This window comes from Coenobita brevimanus, chromosome 110 (genome assembly GCF_032717465.1).
Source record: "Coenobita brevimanus isolate Jiangsu-jjx chromosome 110, ASM3271746v2, whole genome shotgun sequence".
In the NCBI taxonomy this organism is placed as follows: Eukaryota; Metazoa; Arthropoda; class Malacostraca; order Decapoda; family Coenobitidae; genus Coenobita; species Coenobita brevimanus.
In genome coordinates this window covers 40964846-40981981 of record NC_137063.1, presented here as the reverse complement: position 1 = coordinate 40981981, position 17136 = coordinate 40964846, and the positions used below count along the sequence as shown (strand labels likewise).

Sequence of the window (17136 nt, the reverse complement as noted above, 5' to 3'; positions counted from 1 at the left end):
AATTTTTGTTTAATTTGCAAATACTGAGATTGAAAGTTCAGCCTCAGCAGTGATCTGTATAGACTTTCCAGCTACTGTTTGTAACAGCTTGTGAATGATGAAAAGGGTAGTGTATTTTTTCTTGGTGTGGGGCAAGAAGCACTGCTTTTTTAGAAATTAGCTGCAGGCTTTGAACTGATAAAACTACTACTTAATAACTTAATATTTTCCTTGTGCCATTGCATGTTTCTACGGCAACTATATTTTTGTGTTATTATTGGCTTTAGATATTCTTCCCATTCATAGACAGTGCATGTGGTACACTAAAGTTAATCTAAGTTTTAAATAAATGCATCAAATTACTTGAAGCACATGGCAAGCAGTAACTTAAGTTTATCATACTTATGCCAAATTCAGAGGCCCCTGGCCTCTCGTACTTCCCAGTTTATATCTTCGTTTTGAATTTTTATGTATATGTTCCTTGCCCAGTCCATGTGCATATCAGAAGGCTTAAAATAACCTGTTGCATGAGAAATAATTAAGTGTGCAGTACACAGAAGAAGGAAAGAATGGTAGAAAAACTCAGGAGCTCGGATGATGGTGCTACTCAAGAACAAAGGTGTGGGAGTTGGAAATGCATTGACAGATGTGTTACGGACAAAAAGAGGTAGAAAAAGCAAGGAAACTGTTATTCAGAAAGGTTTAATTGGAAAGATACCATACAGAAAACTGGAAAGTAAGAAAACTGTGAGGTAGTGGTGCATGCTGTAAAAAACAAAAGGCACTTGGCCAATTTATATGATACAAAAACTGGGAAGTAAGAAAACTGTGAGGTAGTGGTGCATGCTGTAAGAAACAAAAGGCACTTGGCCAATTTATATGATACAAAAATGTGAGTGCGTTTAAGTACTCTGGTAGAGTGATGAGTAAGGATGGAAGTTCAGAGAGTGAAGTGCTTGAAAGGGTACAGCAAGGAAGAAAGGTTGTTGGTTCCTTGAAAGCAGTGGCAAGAAGCAGGGAAGTGAGCATGGAAGTGAAAATGTTACTACATGAGGGTAGTGTGATACCAACTCTAATATATGGAAGTGAATCTTTGACCTTGTTGGAGGGACACAAGTCAAGAGTGAGAGCAGTGGAAATGAGTTACTTGAGAGGAGCATGTGGAGTCACATGGAGAGACAAACTGACAAATGAGGAAGTGAAGGAACATTGTGGTGTGGATGTGGATGTAATAGGAAATGTTAGGAGAAACACATTGAGGTGGTTTGGCCATGTGGAGAGGATGGAGAGTGAGAGACTGATGAGGAGAGTGTATGTGAGTGAGGAGGAGAGGGAGGGGGAGGCCAAGGATGAGATGGAGGGATGGAGTGGAGAGGTATATGAGAGAGGGGGTGTGAGCAGGGCAGTGAAATGGTGGGGGACAGGGCGATATGGAGGCCATTTGTTTGTGGCCACCCCTTACAGGATTAAGGCGTCTGGCAATAGCTAGATATATATCCGTCTATCTATATATACAGTAAACCCTCCAGATAACGAACTAATTCGGAAAAGGGGTGGGTCATTATATCCAAAAGTTCGCTATATCCAACGGTTGTTATTAACCAGGGGATAACCGACCCAAGGTTGCTAGATCTGTGGAGTCGCTCAGCCCTACGTGCGCAACCGCATCTTACGCGATGAAGTTTCACATGGAGAATTCAATGGTTTATGTAGTTATACAGTTCAATAGGTACCCACAGTACGCAAGTACCTGTACAGTATATGGGTGGCAGAGGACGCTGCATACTTGGAATTCGTGTACTTTGAGTACATAAACTTATGGGAAAAATTACATATGGGCGGCACCCCCTTTCATGGGCAACCCTTGAGACTCCTTTCAGGCCTAAGTATTGTACTGTACTGGGAAACTATCTAAGACATATTACCTAAGATAAAGTAAACCAACAAGATTATGGCTTTACCAAGTCAACAAGGATATGGCTTAACTAAACCAACAAGAATATGGTTGCTCACCTTAACCCAAGAGGACAACAGGCGAATTGTCTCCTGCATCACTCAGTTTTGGGACAATTCGGCATCAGTTCACCATCACATCAATAATAAGACAGTTCACTGTCGTTAATGAAGACAGCTATGGGTGACGCTAGAATAATTCAAAGGCGACTACAGCAAGGAAGAAACAAGTTAATTAAACCACCAGTGATGGAGAGTGGAGACGTGTATAAGCCATTTCCTGGGGAGGATCAAGAGGATGATGCAATGTCTGAGGTGTCAGAAATGAAATTTGAAAGGTTTATGAACAAAGTGAGTGCATTAGCTAGTGAAAGTGTCGAAAGTGCTGGTGACAAGAGTGGTGAGGAATGTGGTTTGTCGAGTGGTGCAGGAGAGAATTCGCTGTCAGGTCAATTTGCCGTCAGACAATTCCCTGTCAAACCATGGATAATTCCCCATCAGGACAATTTGCACCCTGGACAATACCCCATCATTCTGTAAATACAGTATACTTATTATTAATTAATCAGTACTTTAATAACCAAATTCTATGTTCAGTAGCATAGGCTTTGGATATTATTTATTAGTTGCACCTTTAGTCAGTACTGACTAAAGGTGCAACTAGTAAATAATATCCAAAGCCTATGCTATTGAACATTGACTTTTATGGATCCCCCTTAATTATAGTTATTAAAGTATTGATTAATTAATAATAAGTATACTGACAGAGAATCATCCATGTTTTGATGGGAAATTGTCTGAAGGCGAATTGACTTGATGGCGAATTGTCTCGGAATCCTAGCGTGCAACTCCTGCACCACTCAACACACCACCTTGCTCACCATTCTAGTCACCAGCACTTTCGACACTTTCACTAGCTAATGCACTCACTTATTTCATAAACCCTTCAAAGCTACCAATATGCACAGTACCCCTCTTTTTTCTTTTGGCAGTGTTCTCCGGTCTTTTGGCTTGTTTTAGACATCAAAACACACATTGCTGTATGCTGTTTAATCCTAAACACTAAGAAAACAATGCATAAACAACAACAGCTACAAACTACCAATATGTACAACCCTGCCAGTATGCACAGTACAGCTCATAATTTTGGCAGCGTTCTGCGGTCTCTCGGCTTTTCTTAGACATCAGAACACACATTGGAGTATACAGTATAATCCTAAACACTAAAAAAAAATGCATTAAAAAAAAAACAGTATTCACAACCCTACCAATAAGTACAGTACTCCTCTTAATTATGGCAGTCTTTTGCAGTCTTTTGGCTCTTTGTAGACATCAAAATGCACATTGGAATATACAGTATAGTCCTTAACATTAAGAAAACAATGCATAAACAACAGACAGACAAAATAACCCTACCAATATGCTCAGTACTCTTAATTTTGTCAGTGTTCTGTGGCCTTCCAGCTGTTGTTTGACATCAATACACTCACTGCAGTGTGCAATATCTATCTATCTATAGCCCGACGCCCTAATCCCGCAAAGGGTGGCCGCAGACAAAACGCCTCCAAGTCGCTCTGTCACCCACCATTTGACTACCCCCCCTCCCCCCCCTCCCTCATATACCTCTCAACTCCATCCCTCCACCTCATCCTCGGTCTACCTCTCCCTCTCCCTCCCTCCACCTCACCTACATACACCCTCTTAGTCAGTCTTTCATTCTCCATTCTCTTCACATGTCCAAACCACCTCAGTGTATTTCTCCTAATCTTCTCAACCACATCCACATCCACCCCACAGTGTTCCTTCACTTCTTCATTCGTCAACCTGTCCCTCCATGTCACTCCACATGCTCCTCTCAAGTAACTCATTTCCACTGCTCTCACTCTTGACTTGTTCCCCTCTTGCAAGGTCCATGCCTCACTTCCATACGTCAGGGTAGGGATCACAATACTATCATGCAGTGACTTCTTAACTTCCATACTCATCTCTCTATTTCTCATCACTGCTTTCAGTGTACCAACAACCTTCCTTCCCTGCTGTACCCTTTCACGCACTTCATCCCCCAAAGTTCCATCCCTACTCATTACATTACCCAAGTACTTGAATGCACTCACATTCTCCATATCCTCACCATCCAACCTCACTGCACACTCTGTGACTTCATTCCTCTCAAACACCATAACTTTACTTTTGTTTACATTAACTTTCAGATTCCTCCTCTTACACACTGTCCCATATTCATTCACCAAACCTTGCAACTCCCATTCATCTTCACTCAATAGTACTGTATCATCAGCAAACAGCAACACCGGAATCTTCCAAATCTCACCCTCATTCATTAGAGCCATCCCCACATCCACTGCCCTACCCTGCACCTCCTTTACAACCCCATCCATGTATATATTAAACAGCCATGGAGACATCACACAACCCTGTTTCAGTCCCACATTGAGATCAATGAACTCACTCAGCTCACCATCCACTCGCACTGCAGCCCTAGCTCCCTCGTACATACTCTTCACAGCACTGAACAATTTCCCCTCCACTCCATATATTCTTAATACCTTCCACATACCTTGCCTATCTATTCTGTCATAAGCTTTCTTCAAGTCCATGAAGGCAGCATACACTTTCCTTCCCTTCTCTAGTTACTTCTCCACTAAACATCTTAGAACAAATATCTGATCTACACACCCTTTCCCCTTCCTAAATCCCTCTTGTTCTTCTCCAACTAGCTCCTCTGTCATATGCCTAACCCTATCAATGAGTATTCTACCATATGTTTTACCAGTCACACTAAGAAGGCAAATACCCCTATGGTTACCACATACTTCTCTCTCCCCTTTTCCTTTGTATAAAGGAACAATTATACCTGATTTCCAGTCCTCTGGAACCCTTCCCTCTTCCCAAGCCAATCTACACAACTTGCATATCCACTCCACAACAATCTCACCCCCATACCTAAGCATTTCACCACACACTCCATCAATTCCTGGGGCCTTTCCCAACTTAATCTTCTTCATCGCTTCCACTACTTCTGCCCTACTGATCTCTTCCTCCCTCCTCTCATCTCTTCTTCTTCCAGCCATTCCCCAACCACTTATACTTGCACTGCTCTCACTCTCTACATTCAACAAATCCTCAAAGTGCTCCTTCCATCTCCTCAGTTTCTCTCTTCTCCACCAACAATCTATTATTCCTATCTTTCACTCCCCTACTATTTCCCCTTTCACACTGCCTTACTTTCTTTACCTCCTTCCAAAACAATTTCTTACTCTCCCTCCATTTCACACTCAGATTCCTCCCAAATATAATCCTAGATATTAAGAAAACACTGCTTAAAAAAAAAAAAAAAAAAAAAAAATGCATAGTACCCTTCCTGTTTTTTGCTGTGTTCTGCATTCTTTTGGCTGTTTTTAGACATCAAAACACACATTTCTATATGCAGTGTAATTCTAAAAACTTTCAATGGATAAACAATAAAAATTATGTAAAAAAAAAAGGACTGTACACTTATCACCTAGTATACGGCAGATAGGTGTTGTAACCCGTCAGACTGCAACAGATCTACAGGTATCCCATATGGTGTAATGGCTAACACAGCCACCTGACAAAGGTCAAAGAACTCCTCCTCCTCCATCTGCAGAAGCCGGCAAGTGTGGCGAGGTGATGGAGCCCAACCCACCTCAGGACTCTCTGAACACAGCCAGAAGCTCATGTCTAATGAAGACTCAGCGGCTGTCAATGTGCTTGGTTGTGGGTCCGAGAGTGAAGACTGGGGTTGAGCAAGTGGTGGTGGTGGTGGTGGTGGTCATGGTGGGGAGAAGGGGCTGGGAGTCGTGGGGGTGGTGGGCTTGAAGGAGTCGATCTTCATCTGTCGATATGTGCGGCGATTTTGTCGGAGGATGACAGCATCCCTGACTGCCCACAGATTTATCACCAGCTTGAGTGGCACCAACTCCTTGTTGCAATGAGGGTGTTTGGCATATTTGAGCATCTGCTCAGTGTTGTCCTGCAGCGCACCAAGACGAGGGAGTGATTGAGTGGTGGGGTGTCCAGAGTCTAGGTCCTCATCCTTGTCCTCATCACTTTCCTTTGCCTGCCCCGCACAGACAGCAGCAACGATCTCCCCATCAGACAATGTGTGATAACCTGGATCCGCCATCATCATCGAACCATCCCTTACGTCATCGACATCCACATCCTCACCTGCGTTTCGTAGCTGAAGGTGGAAATCGTCCATGTCAAATCCTTCAGTGTCATGCATGGCATCACATCCCTGAAGGAGATGAGGCCAACCACTTTCCAAGGTTTTTATGGAGACTCCCGTCCAAGCATTGGCCCAGTAGAACACTACAGACTTGATGTTGTAACACTGCAGATTCTCCAAGGTCTGCTCCCCACATGTTTCGACCCCTTCCTCGTTCTCAAGCCCCACCATCAGCTCGTTGAGGAACCTCTGACGGTACAGTCTCTTGGTTGCCATGATAACACCTTGGTCAGTTGTTTGATTGTGAGTAGTCATATTAGGTGGCAGAAACATGCACCTACTACAACAGTCACCAGCAACCAAATCTTTCTCTGACGGATGCGCAGGGGCATTGTCAAGGATTTAGGAGAGCCTTCATCTGGCTGCAAGAGATGCCAAGTTCCTTCGTTTGATAATGGATAACCTCCTTGGCAAAGTGTCTGGAACCAATCTTTGCAGTAAGTCAGGCCTTCACAGAATGGTACCACACAACAGGCAGGCTATCCATCAACCCACGGAGACAATGTGGCTGTTTTGTATGTCCATCAGTAATGGGTTTGAGGTGATGCATCCCGTTAGCACTGGCACAGCACAATGCTGAAACACGTTGTTTGAACAACTTTCGACCAGGCACAGTCCTGTCCGTCTCATCTGCCAGGGTGTTGGTGGGCAAGGAGCGGAAGAACAGGCCAGTTTCATTAGCATTGTACACTTGACGGAGAGCAAGGCCCTTCTTCTCGATCAGGCACTGCACTTTCTGGCAAAACGGCTTAGCATCCTCCACTGCCACATCTAAAGCCTCGCCATGTACCTTACAGCCAGCAATAAGTCCATGTCGAAGTTTGAACCGGAAGAGCCAACCCTTGGATGCCTTGAAGTCGTGCACGTTGTGCAGGCATGCAAGCTTCTTGGTTGTAGCCTTCAACTTGGTCCCATTTACAAGCACACTGGTATCCCATTGCTGGTGGAACCAAACCAAAGTCGACTGGTCAGTGCTGCCGTGGGGGGGCTGGGACATCACCTTCCGGTTGCTGATGCAGGTAGTATCACCGTAGTTCTGGCCGTACTGAGTCAGCTTGTCCCATGATGTCTTGATATCAAACAAGGTTGAATGGGCCAAGTCATATTCATTCAGAGTGCATGAAGTTTTCCACCCTGCGTCAACCTTGCCAAATATCTCACGCTTCTTCTAAAGGGTCAAAACCCTCCTCTAGTATTTCTTGGGTGGTGGTGGGGGCATCATCACACACACAAGAACACCACAGAGGAGAATTAAGGCCCGCAGAAGTTAGGGCATCATCACCGTTTAACCTCAGCCAAACATGTCCACACACGGAGAGACAAAGGCGGGAACTAAGATGTGGTAGTGCTGGGGAGTGTACGGCATTGCCATGTCTCTACCCACACTTGGCTGTGAGCATGCAAACAAAAAGTGGCACACAGACCTATGATCACAGTTTTTTTTTTTTTTTTTTCTCACCCAGGCAAATGTCACAGTGTGACAGAAACACTGGATCCCCATACATCGTGGACCTAAGTAGTGCCCAAGTAATCTGAATGGCAATGCGACTTTGACCATTTGGTAAGGAGGCTGATGGCCATGCGTGGCCAAGAGTTTCCAGCTTATCCGGGCAGCCTAGGAATTTCGACCATTCGGTAGGGAGCCGGACAACCATTCTTGCTCATCTTGTGGGTTACACTGTCTTCCTTGTACACTGCTGAAATGCTACTGGTGATCGGGGTGGCCGGGGGATTTCAACCATTTGGTAGGGAGCCAGTCAGCCATTCTTCCTCAGCTTGTGGGTTACGTCTGTTTTCCTCGCATGCCGCCGGTATGTTTCCGGTGATCAGGGTGGTCGGGGTATTTTGACCATTCAGTAGGGGACTGGAAAGCCTTCCTTTCTCTGCTTGTGGTTTACGGTATGTTACCCGCACATGGACAGAGAGACTGGTGAGCCACCCAACGGACCTTTTTTTTTTTTTTTTTTTTTTTTTTTTTTTTTTAAATGCAGGTCAGCCACCTAAGCTGGAGCTTTTATGTCCAGTTATGGACAAATAAATCTAGATGTGGACCTAATAGAGCCAGTGCCTAACATCTGTATAAGGAGCATGATCGGATACAGAGCGTCTGGGTAATTGAGGGATTACTGTATGTGTATGTGTATACATAAATGATCGTTCATTAACCGATTGTTTTTCCATAAAAGTAACTAGGTCTTTTAATCGTTTATTAACTGATTGGTTTTCCATAAAAGTAACCCCCTGGGGGTAGGGTTTTTTTTCAAGAATACTCCCCTAGTATCCCTGCTTGTCGTAAAAGGCGACTAAAAGGGTTGGCGGAGGGTTAGTGCCCATCCCCGGAAAACAACTAACTAAAAAAACAAACAACAAGCCTCGGACAAGGACTGACCAAACGATGACGACCCAGGACCGGACAAAGGACTTGGTAATGGGTACTTGGAATGTAAGAGCAGCGAATGATGAGGTGAAAGAGAGAGAGATTGTCCAGGTGCTTGAGGGTGCGAAAGTGGATGTATGTGGAATAACTGAAACAAAATGGAGAGGAGAAAGTGTGAGAGAATGGGAGTATGGATGGGGTATATGTGCAGGAGTAGGTGAGAATGAGAGGGTAAAGGAAGGAGTATGTATAGTTGTGAGTAAAAGATGGAAGAAGAGCATAAGACAGTATGGATCAGTTGGGTCAAGGATTGTGTGGGTTCAGTTGAAAGTTGGAATACAAATGTGGGCGATTGTGTGTGTGTATGCGCCAACGCAAGATCGTGCTAGAAGAGTGAGAGAAGAGTTCTGGACAAACGTAGAAGTGTGCATGGAAAAGTTTGGAAGGAGTGAGAGAGTGTTTTTGATTGTTGATATGAATGGTAAAGTTGGGAATGCGAAGGTGGATGGAATAGTTGGTGAGTGGGGTGTGCCTGCTGAGATAGATGAGAATGGGAGTGCATTAGTGGACATTTGTGCTGGGAGGGGGTTGGTGGTAGCCAATACCCTCTTCAGGCATAAAATGATCCACAGGTATACATGGCGAGTGATGAAAAGGGTGGGTGGTGAACTGAATGAAAGGAAGGCAATGATTGATTATGTGTGTGTGGATGAAAGGATGCGAAGATGTGTAATGGATGCAAGAGTTTATAGAGGTTGGGGGAGTGGACTTTCTGACCATTACTTGGTGGTGGCCAGAATCAAGGTCCAATTAGAATGGAGAAATAGAAGAAGGGAAAGACGAGAGGAAGGAGTAGTTGCAAGGAGAGTGGAAAGGTTACAAGAGGATGAGAAAAAGGCAGAGTATAAGAGAGAAGTGGAGGAACGATTGGGCAAATATGAATTGGAGCAGATGGGAGACGTGGAAGGTGTGTGTAGCATATTTACAGAAGAAATATGTGCAGCATGTGATGTGGTGTGTGGAAGGAAGAGAAGACGGAGGGGGGTGCAAGGAACAGCGTGGTGGACTGAAGAGGTGAAACAGGCTGTGGCACAAAAGAAGAAAGCATACAATGAATGGATGAGAAATAGGGGTGTGGAAGAAGTTGAGAGGCGGAAGAGAGAGTTATATGTAGAAAGAAAGAGAGAGGTGAAAAGATTAGTAAGAGAGAGTAAGAAGAGAGTGGATGAGGAATTTGGAAGGAATTTGAGTGTAAAGTGGAGGGACTGTAAGAAAATGTTTTGGAAAGAGGTGAAAAGAGTAAGACAGGGTGGAGGTGAAGTTAGCAGGGGAGTGAAAGATAAAAATGGTAGATTACTAGTGGAGAAGGGAGAAAAAGTGAGCAGATGGAGAGAACACTTTAAGGAATTGTTGAACGTAGAGGATGGAAGTAATGCGAGTATAAGTGGCTGGGGAATGGCTGGGAGAAGGAGGGAGGTGAGAAGACAGGAAGAAATCAGTAGGATAGAAGTTGTGGAAGCAATGAAGAAAGTTAAATCTGGGAAAGCCCCAGGAATTGATGGAGTGTGTGGTGAAATGCTGAAGCATGAGGGAGAGATAGTAGTAGAATGGATGTGGAAGATGTGCAGATTGGCCTGGGAGGAAGGTAGAGTCCCGGAGGATTGGAAGTCAGGTATAATTATTCCCTTGTACAAAGGAAAAGGGGAAAAAGAAGTGTGTGGTAATCATAGGGGCATTTGTCTTCTTAGTATAATAGGAAAAGTGTATGGTAGGATACTTATTGACAGAGTTAGAGAAAGAACGGAGAAATTAGTTGGAGAAGAACAGGGAGGCTTTAGGAAGGGAAGAGGTTGTGTAGATCAGATATTCATTCTTAGATCTTTAGTGGAAAAGTTTCTAGAGAAGGGAAAGAAGTTGTATGCGGCTTTCATGGATTTGGAGAAAGCATATGACAGGGTGGATAGACAAGGATTGTTGAAAGTGTTAAGAATATATGGAGTAGATGGGAAGTTGTTGAATGCTGTGAAGAGTATGTGCGATGGTGCGAAGGCTGCAGTGCGTGTGGATGGTGAACTAAGTGAATTTTTCTCTTTGAAAATTGGTTTGAAACAGGGATGTGTCATGTCTCCCTGGTTGTTCAGTCTGTACATGGATGGGGTAATAAAAGAGGTACAAGGTAGGGTAGTGGATGTTGGAGTGGCCCTGGTGAGAGAGGATAGTGTTTGGAAACTCCCTGTACTGTTGTTTGCAGATGATACTGTGTTGTTGAGTGAAGACGAAGGGGAGATGCAAGGCTTGGTGGATGAGTTTGGGAGAGTGTGTAAGAAACGAAATCTGAAGGTGAATGTAGGGAAGAGTAAAGTGATGGTCTTTGAGAGAGGTGAAGTCAGTGAATGTACAGCGAGGTTGGATGGTGAGGAATTGGAAAATGTGAGTACGTTTAAGTACTTGGGTAGTGTGATGAGTAAGGATGGAGGTTTGGAGGGTGAAGTGCTTGAAAGGGTACAGCAGGGAAGAAAGGTTGCTGGTTCTTTGAAAGCAGTGATAAGAAACAGGGAAGTGAGCATGGAAGTGAAAAAGTTACTACATGACAGTATTGTGATACCAACTCTGACATACGGAAGTGAAGCTTGGACGTTGTTGGAAGGACACAAGTCAAGAGTGAGAGCAGTGGAAATGAGTTGTTTAAGAGGAGCCTGTGGAGTCACATGGAGAGATTGGCTGACGAATGAGGATATAAAGGAACGTTGTGGTGTTGATGTGGATGTGATAGGGAGCGTTATGAGGAACACACTGAGGTGGTTTGGCCATGTGGAGAGGATGGAGGGTGAAAGACTGACGAAGAGAGTGTATGTGAGTGAGGTGGAGGGGGGAAGAGGAAGGGGGAGGCCGAGGATGAGATTGGAGGGATGGGGTGGAGAGGTATATGAGAGAGGGGGGTGTGAGTTGGGAGCAGGGCAGTGAAATGGCGGGGGACAGGGCGACTTGGAGGCGATTTGTTTGTGGCCACCCCTAACGGGATTGAGGCGTCTGGCAATAGATAGATAGATAGATAGAACTTGGTCTTATAATGGGATTTTAGAGTATGGGCAAATTAGAATATAAGTAATTTAATTAAGCTGGAATGTTTTTGTGGTTCATTCACTCAGTGTAATACTACCTTTGTGTGATTTGTGAGCGACAAGCCAAATGATTGCATGCACTCCGGGAAATGATTTTACTCTGCTGGGTGGTGACTACTGACAAAGAGATAGCTGGTAATTTAGTGGATTAAGATTCTCCAGCTGGATGTAGGTTGAAGTTTATTGCTCATATAAGGCTATTCAAGGGAAACTGACTGGTCATTTTGCATGTGGTTTCAAGACTAAAAAGCTTAGCCCTGGGCCCCTGTGCTCCTGAAGATCTGCTCAGTAGCTGTTGGATACTGGGTAGGTTTACTCTCTCATAAAATTTTTTGTTTATTCAGTAGGATCAGATCGGTAGTATAAAACAAAAAGGTTAAAATGCTTAGCCATGGGGCCCCTGTGCTCCTGAAGATCTGCTCAGTAGTTTTTTGTTTATTCAGTAGGATCAGATCGGTAGTATAAAACAAAAAGGTTTTTAGTCACATTATTATCATGAATATTTCTGCTTGAATGAGAGTTTGTTTTATTCATCTTACAGCTTTTGTTATGGCATACCACATTACCTACCATAATACGACACTGAAGTTTTAAGTTACTCATTGGTCATTAGTATTTTTCCTTGAATGAGAATTTGCACTGTTCTCCTCCCAGGTTTGTTACAAAGTTTTCAGTCACTCATTGGTCATTAGTATTTTTCCTTAAATGAGAATTTGCACTGTTCTCCTCCCAGGTTTGTTATGACAGTAATAACACTATTGGACCCTGCCCTACTGATACCCATTAACATTACATGACTCCAGTTGCCAGCAGACCCTAAACTGCTTAAAACATCTGATTGCTGTTACAGTGTAATGTATGTTTGTTACTATAGTCGCGGCGCACGAGTCTGAGGTTGTCATTATCGTACCCCGGCAACTTACCTTTCAAAAGTGCATCCAATTTCGTTTCATATTATACACGAATCATATTATTATGCACAAATATAGTATACATGAATATCATTATGCACGAACATTATACACAAATCACATGCGTCTCATATTATACACGAAATCAGACGCACTTTTGAATGGTAGTTGCCAGCACATGATAATAACAACCTCAGAGTCGTGAGCCGCAACTATAATCTCTTACTTGAAGTGCCTCCTGTAATGAGTCATTGCATAATAGCTGCTGTATTTTATGTTTCCAGAAATGCTTTTGATGAAGATCGGATACCTGACCTATATGGTGATGACAGCATCCTACAAGATATACACTGTGTGTCCTCCGTTCTCAAAATGTATTTCCGGGAGCTTCCTAATCCCTTGTTGACGTATCAGCTGTATGATAAATTTGTAGCAGCAGTGATGCAGGATGAGGACATTCGGCTTCTTTACTTAAGGGATGTTGTACAGCAATTGCCTCCGCCACATTATAGGTTTGTATTTGTTATGGATTGTGTTTACTAGGTAACTACTAAACCTATACAAGATCATTATTGTTATTATTATTTTAGTTTTTCCTCCAGTGACTTTTCCATTAACCTGTAAACGCCGGGCAATTTATAATGCTGTAGTTCTTTCAGTATGGGCATTTTTCTGAAAACAGCCTTTTTTCTAACCTTAATATCTCAGAAACTATAGCAGTTAGGGAAACAAATTTATTATTATTTTTTTTAAAGCAAGGTGCTTCACTCACTCAGACTTAGCAGCTTCATTGAATCCCTAGATAAAGCTCCTCAGGCATCGACTTAATGCCCATAGACTTTCGTGTCTTTAACGAAAGCCAATGTTAGGCAGCTGAAACCTCTTCCTCAATCTAATACTCTTGCAGTATTTCAAGAGCGACAGGTCAAACGTTAAGATCGTATAACAAGAACAAATATTTGACTTTATAATTCAAAGTTTTAAAGGCCATATTACTCAACAACTCTTCTTGTTGCGAGTGAAAGTGTCCCCAGGTCTGTAGGTTGTCACATCAGTGAGTAATGATGTGAGGAAGAGGAGTAGTTTTTGACATGAGAAGCAGGATGTATTCATGCGTGTGTGCGCAGCCCCAACTGTGGCTTTGCTGTTAACATGATAACTTCACCATTATTAGATAAACTAGACACAGTGATGTCCAAGGCACACCCTATGGCACTATCAGTGAGTTGTTTCCTAGTACCCTTGGAAAGAGGCTTGTCAGGGGTGAATGAGGCAAAAGTCCATGTGAGGCAGGAATGGAATTGGACGAGAAGGGTTAAGAAAACATCATTTTACACCTGGCAGAGTCACAGAGATGACTGAGGAATGCTTCTCTCAGCTGGCGGGAGTCTCTCCTGAGCTTTTGGTGACAAGATCTAGTATTGGCCCTTTCAAACTGTGCCATGCAGACAATTGTTGTTCTTACTGACACCAGGCAGCCTCCCATCGCCTCTTTTGCTTGGGTCCATATTGACACCCAGCAGTTAGGGGTTAAGGAAAATTCTGTGATACAGAACTAATGGTAATTGGATTATAAACATTCTTCATTAACTTGATTAGGGGAATATAATATTAGTACAGTAGACCCCTGCTATATCGAACCTTGATATAATGGGTTTCAGATTTGTCAAATGCGTAATGGATTTTAGGTGATATCTTGAGGAACCTATCGCGATAATTCGACATTCTACTGTGTTCATTCGTTCGTTAGTTTTTGAAGGCTCCAACATGCTTGCATGCGTCAGCCTTGGTCACCTAATGGCTGCTCTCAGCCTACCCGTTCAGTCCCTTAATCCTGAGGTCACACTTAACCCGCCCCATCCCGACCAATTTTCCACCACTGACTCCCCCCAATCCCGACAGATTTTGGAAAGAAATTTTTTTTTGGCTCAAACCTCCGCTTTTGGTGGGAAACATCAAAATTTCATAGAGAAATTGTTCACCTGAGGTTTAAAATATTCGATACAGGTAGCAGTACCTCTTACCATACTGGGTTTTCTATCAGGCTGGCTCCAAAGAAATCAAGTTCTGTGGGAGGGCAACTATTCCACACCACTAAAAAACGATATTTATTTATTTATTTATTTGGTACGAATTTATATGTAGTATGAGAGTATATTGGTTTTCACACAGTAATGTAGGCAATATAAGCATTGTTTCACCCACCAAACACATCATCATACCTGACGTTTTTTGGCGACATTACCTGACCATCATTTCTGACTGTTTCTTCCTCTAATGCTACGTAAACTTTGTTCTCCACATCATCAAATGGGGAATCACTCTGGCCCTGAATTTCGTACCGTGGCATGACATGTCTTTACTGGCCAGGTCACTGGTAACAGGTGAATTGCTGAGACAATGGCGTTCGGGGAGGGAGATCATCCAGGGTAAGGCATTGCCCCTGCCTGGCATCTTGTAGAGGAAGGTGTCCTGTGTATACGTATAAAAAATCATGCATGAAAATTGTGCAGATTAGGGACCTTGCAATTGATGCGCGTTTATATACGTCAACGGGACTGACAGTGACAAAACGTGTGGACGTATTTATACATCAACAGGACGCTCGGGTTAAGTACCTCATCCCAGATCATTTTTGGTTTACCCCTTGCAACCCCACCCTGATATTAACGCATCTCACTTTCTGCACCCAATTTTCATCTCCCATCCTCTCCATATGCCAAAACTGTCTCAATCTACCTCTCCTCATCACAACACCAATACACTCCAGTTCCATCCTTCCATCATAAACCTGGCCACCCCAGGCCATGCACTCAGGGACTCACTGTACATCCACCTAATCATTATCATTTCTGTACGTTTGAGCTGCAATTATGCTCTTCCTTTACTGCCCAGGTCTCACTACCACACATTATTATACAGTAAAAGTCGTGTAATCCGATCGCAGGGGACCAAGGGTCTTTCAGACTATTGGTTTTATGGACTATTGGGAGGGCCCTTTAAAAACATGAGAAAGATGTACGTGATCATTAAATAAACACTTAAAATGGTATGGGTTATTGCTTTACTCACCAGAAATGCATAGAAGTATAGATGGATAGTTGCAGGCAGGTACATCCATGTCCAAGGGCAAGTCATACCAGATAAATCCTTAGATAAAGCTCAGAAAAATTGGAAAAATCCCTGAAAAATTAGAAAAAAGCCCAGAAAATTTGAAAAATATTGCAATGACAAATTTGGACCAAGTTGCCTAGCCCCGGGCTTCTATGCTCCTCATGGGGCAACGTAGAATTGGACGATGGATGGATATGACAAATTCGGAGTATTGGAATTTTCCGATTATTGGTAGCTGGATTAGAGGACTTTTGCTGTACTCCTAACGTACTGCATACAAAGATCCCATAGCACATAGGGAGGGCCCCCTCAATGTCAGGAGAGGCAACAGCTCCCTGAACTTTTCTAACCACTCCTCACCCTAGCCACAGAGCTAGCTTCAGCCCACCTCCAGCGGTTAACATGTCTCCCAAATAACAAAACTCTTCCACACACTCAAGAGACTCACCAGCAAGTTCAATTCTTTCACACCTGACAGTCTCCACCTGCTCTCCCAGACACACCGCACACATAAAATCAGCCTTATTGTGCAGTCTACCTCTGATACCATTATATCTCTTATGCACCCACTTATCACAGACACTGCGCAAGGTGGAATTACTTCCCATGCCCTTGTGGCAGATTGCACTTGGCCGCTCTCCCTCTTCTGTGACAGTACTGCCACCAACCATAGATATCATCACTTTTGTTTTATCTGCATTTACACCTAAGCCCTTTTGCCACATACCATCTCTCCACTTCCTAAATCTTTCCTCCTCCTCCTCCTCCTCCTTTTCATTCTTTGCAATCAACACCAAATCATCAGCATAACAACATCTCCCACGGGAGTCCATTTCTGAAGTTACTTGAGAGGGCTTCAGGTACCATGATAAACAACAAGGGACTCAAAACTTACCCCTGATGCACACCAACATTCATGGAAAACTCGTCATTCAAATCTCCATTCACTCGTAATTGGGTGCAGTCACCCACATGCATGGCCATACCACTCTAACCAGAACACTCCTCAATCCCAAGCTTCTCATTGCCCACTTCACCACCTCTCTAGGGACTCCGTCAAAGGCCTTCTAGAAATCAGCAAAACAAAGTACAGTTCCCTTTTCTTTCCTATGTATTTTCCCTGAAGCTCTCAAACAATGAATATGGCATCAGTAGTCCCCCCGCCTGGCATTAACCCAAACTGCATCTCATAGATATTCACTCTTTCTCTAATCATACTGTCAAGAATTCTTTAATCATACCTTCTAGAACTCTCCTTATTACCTTTGTTATCTGATCTAAAAGCTTTATACCTCTATAATTTCCTCTTTCCAGGGCATCACCCTTCCCTTGTACACATTTACAATTACAATCATCAGGTCATGTGGTACAACACACTCTTATATAATCATATTTATCAGGTCAGTGACT

General features: G+C 43.3%; 1 protein-coding gene across 1 annotated transcript in view; it reads left to right on the top strand.

The window, feature by feature from the left end:
• Nucleotides 1-17136, top strand: part of CdGAPr (GTPase-activating protein CdGAPr) — a 350099-nt gene that overhangs the window by 287896 nt on the left and 45067 nt on the right. Inside the window, exon 8 of the mRNA XM_080286103.1 lies at nt 12897-13124. Coding sequence (XP_080142229.1) covers nt 12897-13124 — 228 coding nt within the window. The remainder of the gene's footprint in view (nt 1-12896; nt 13125-17136) is intronic.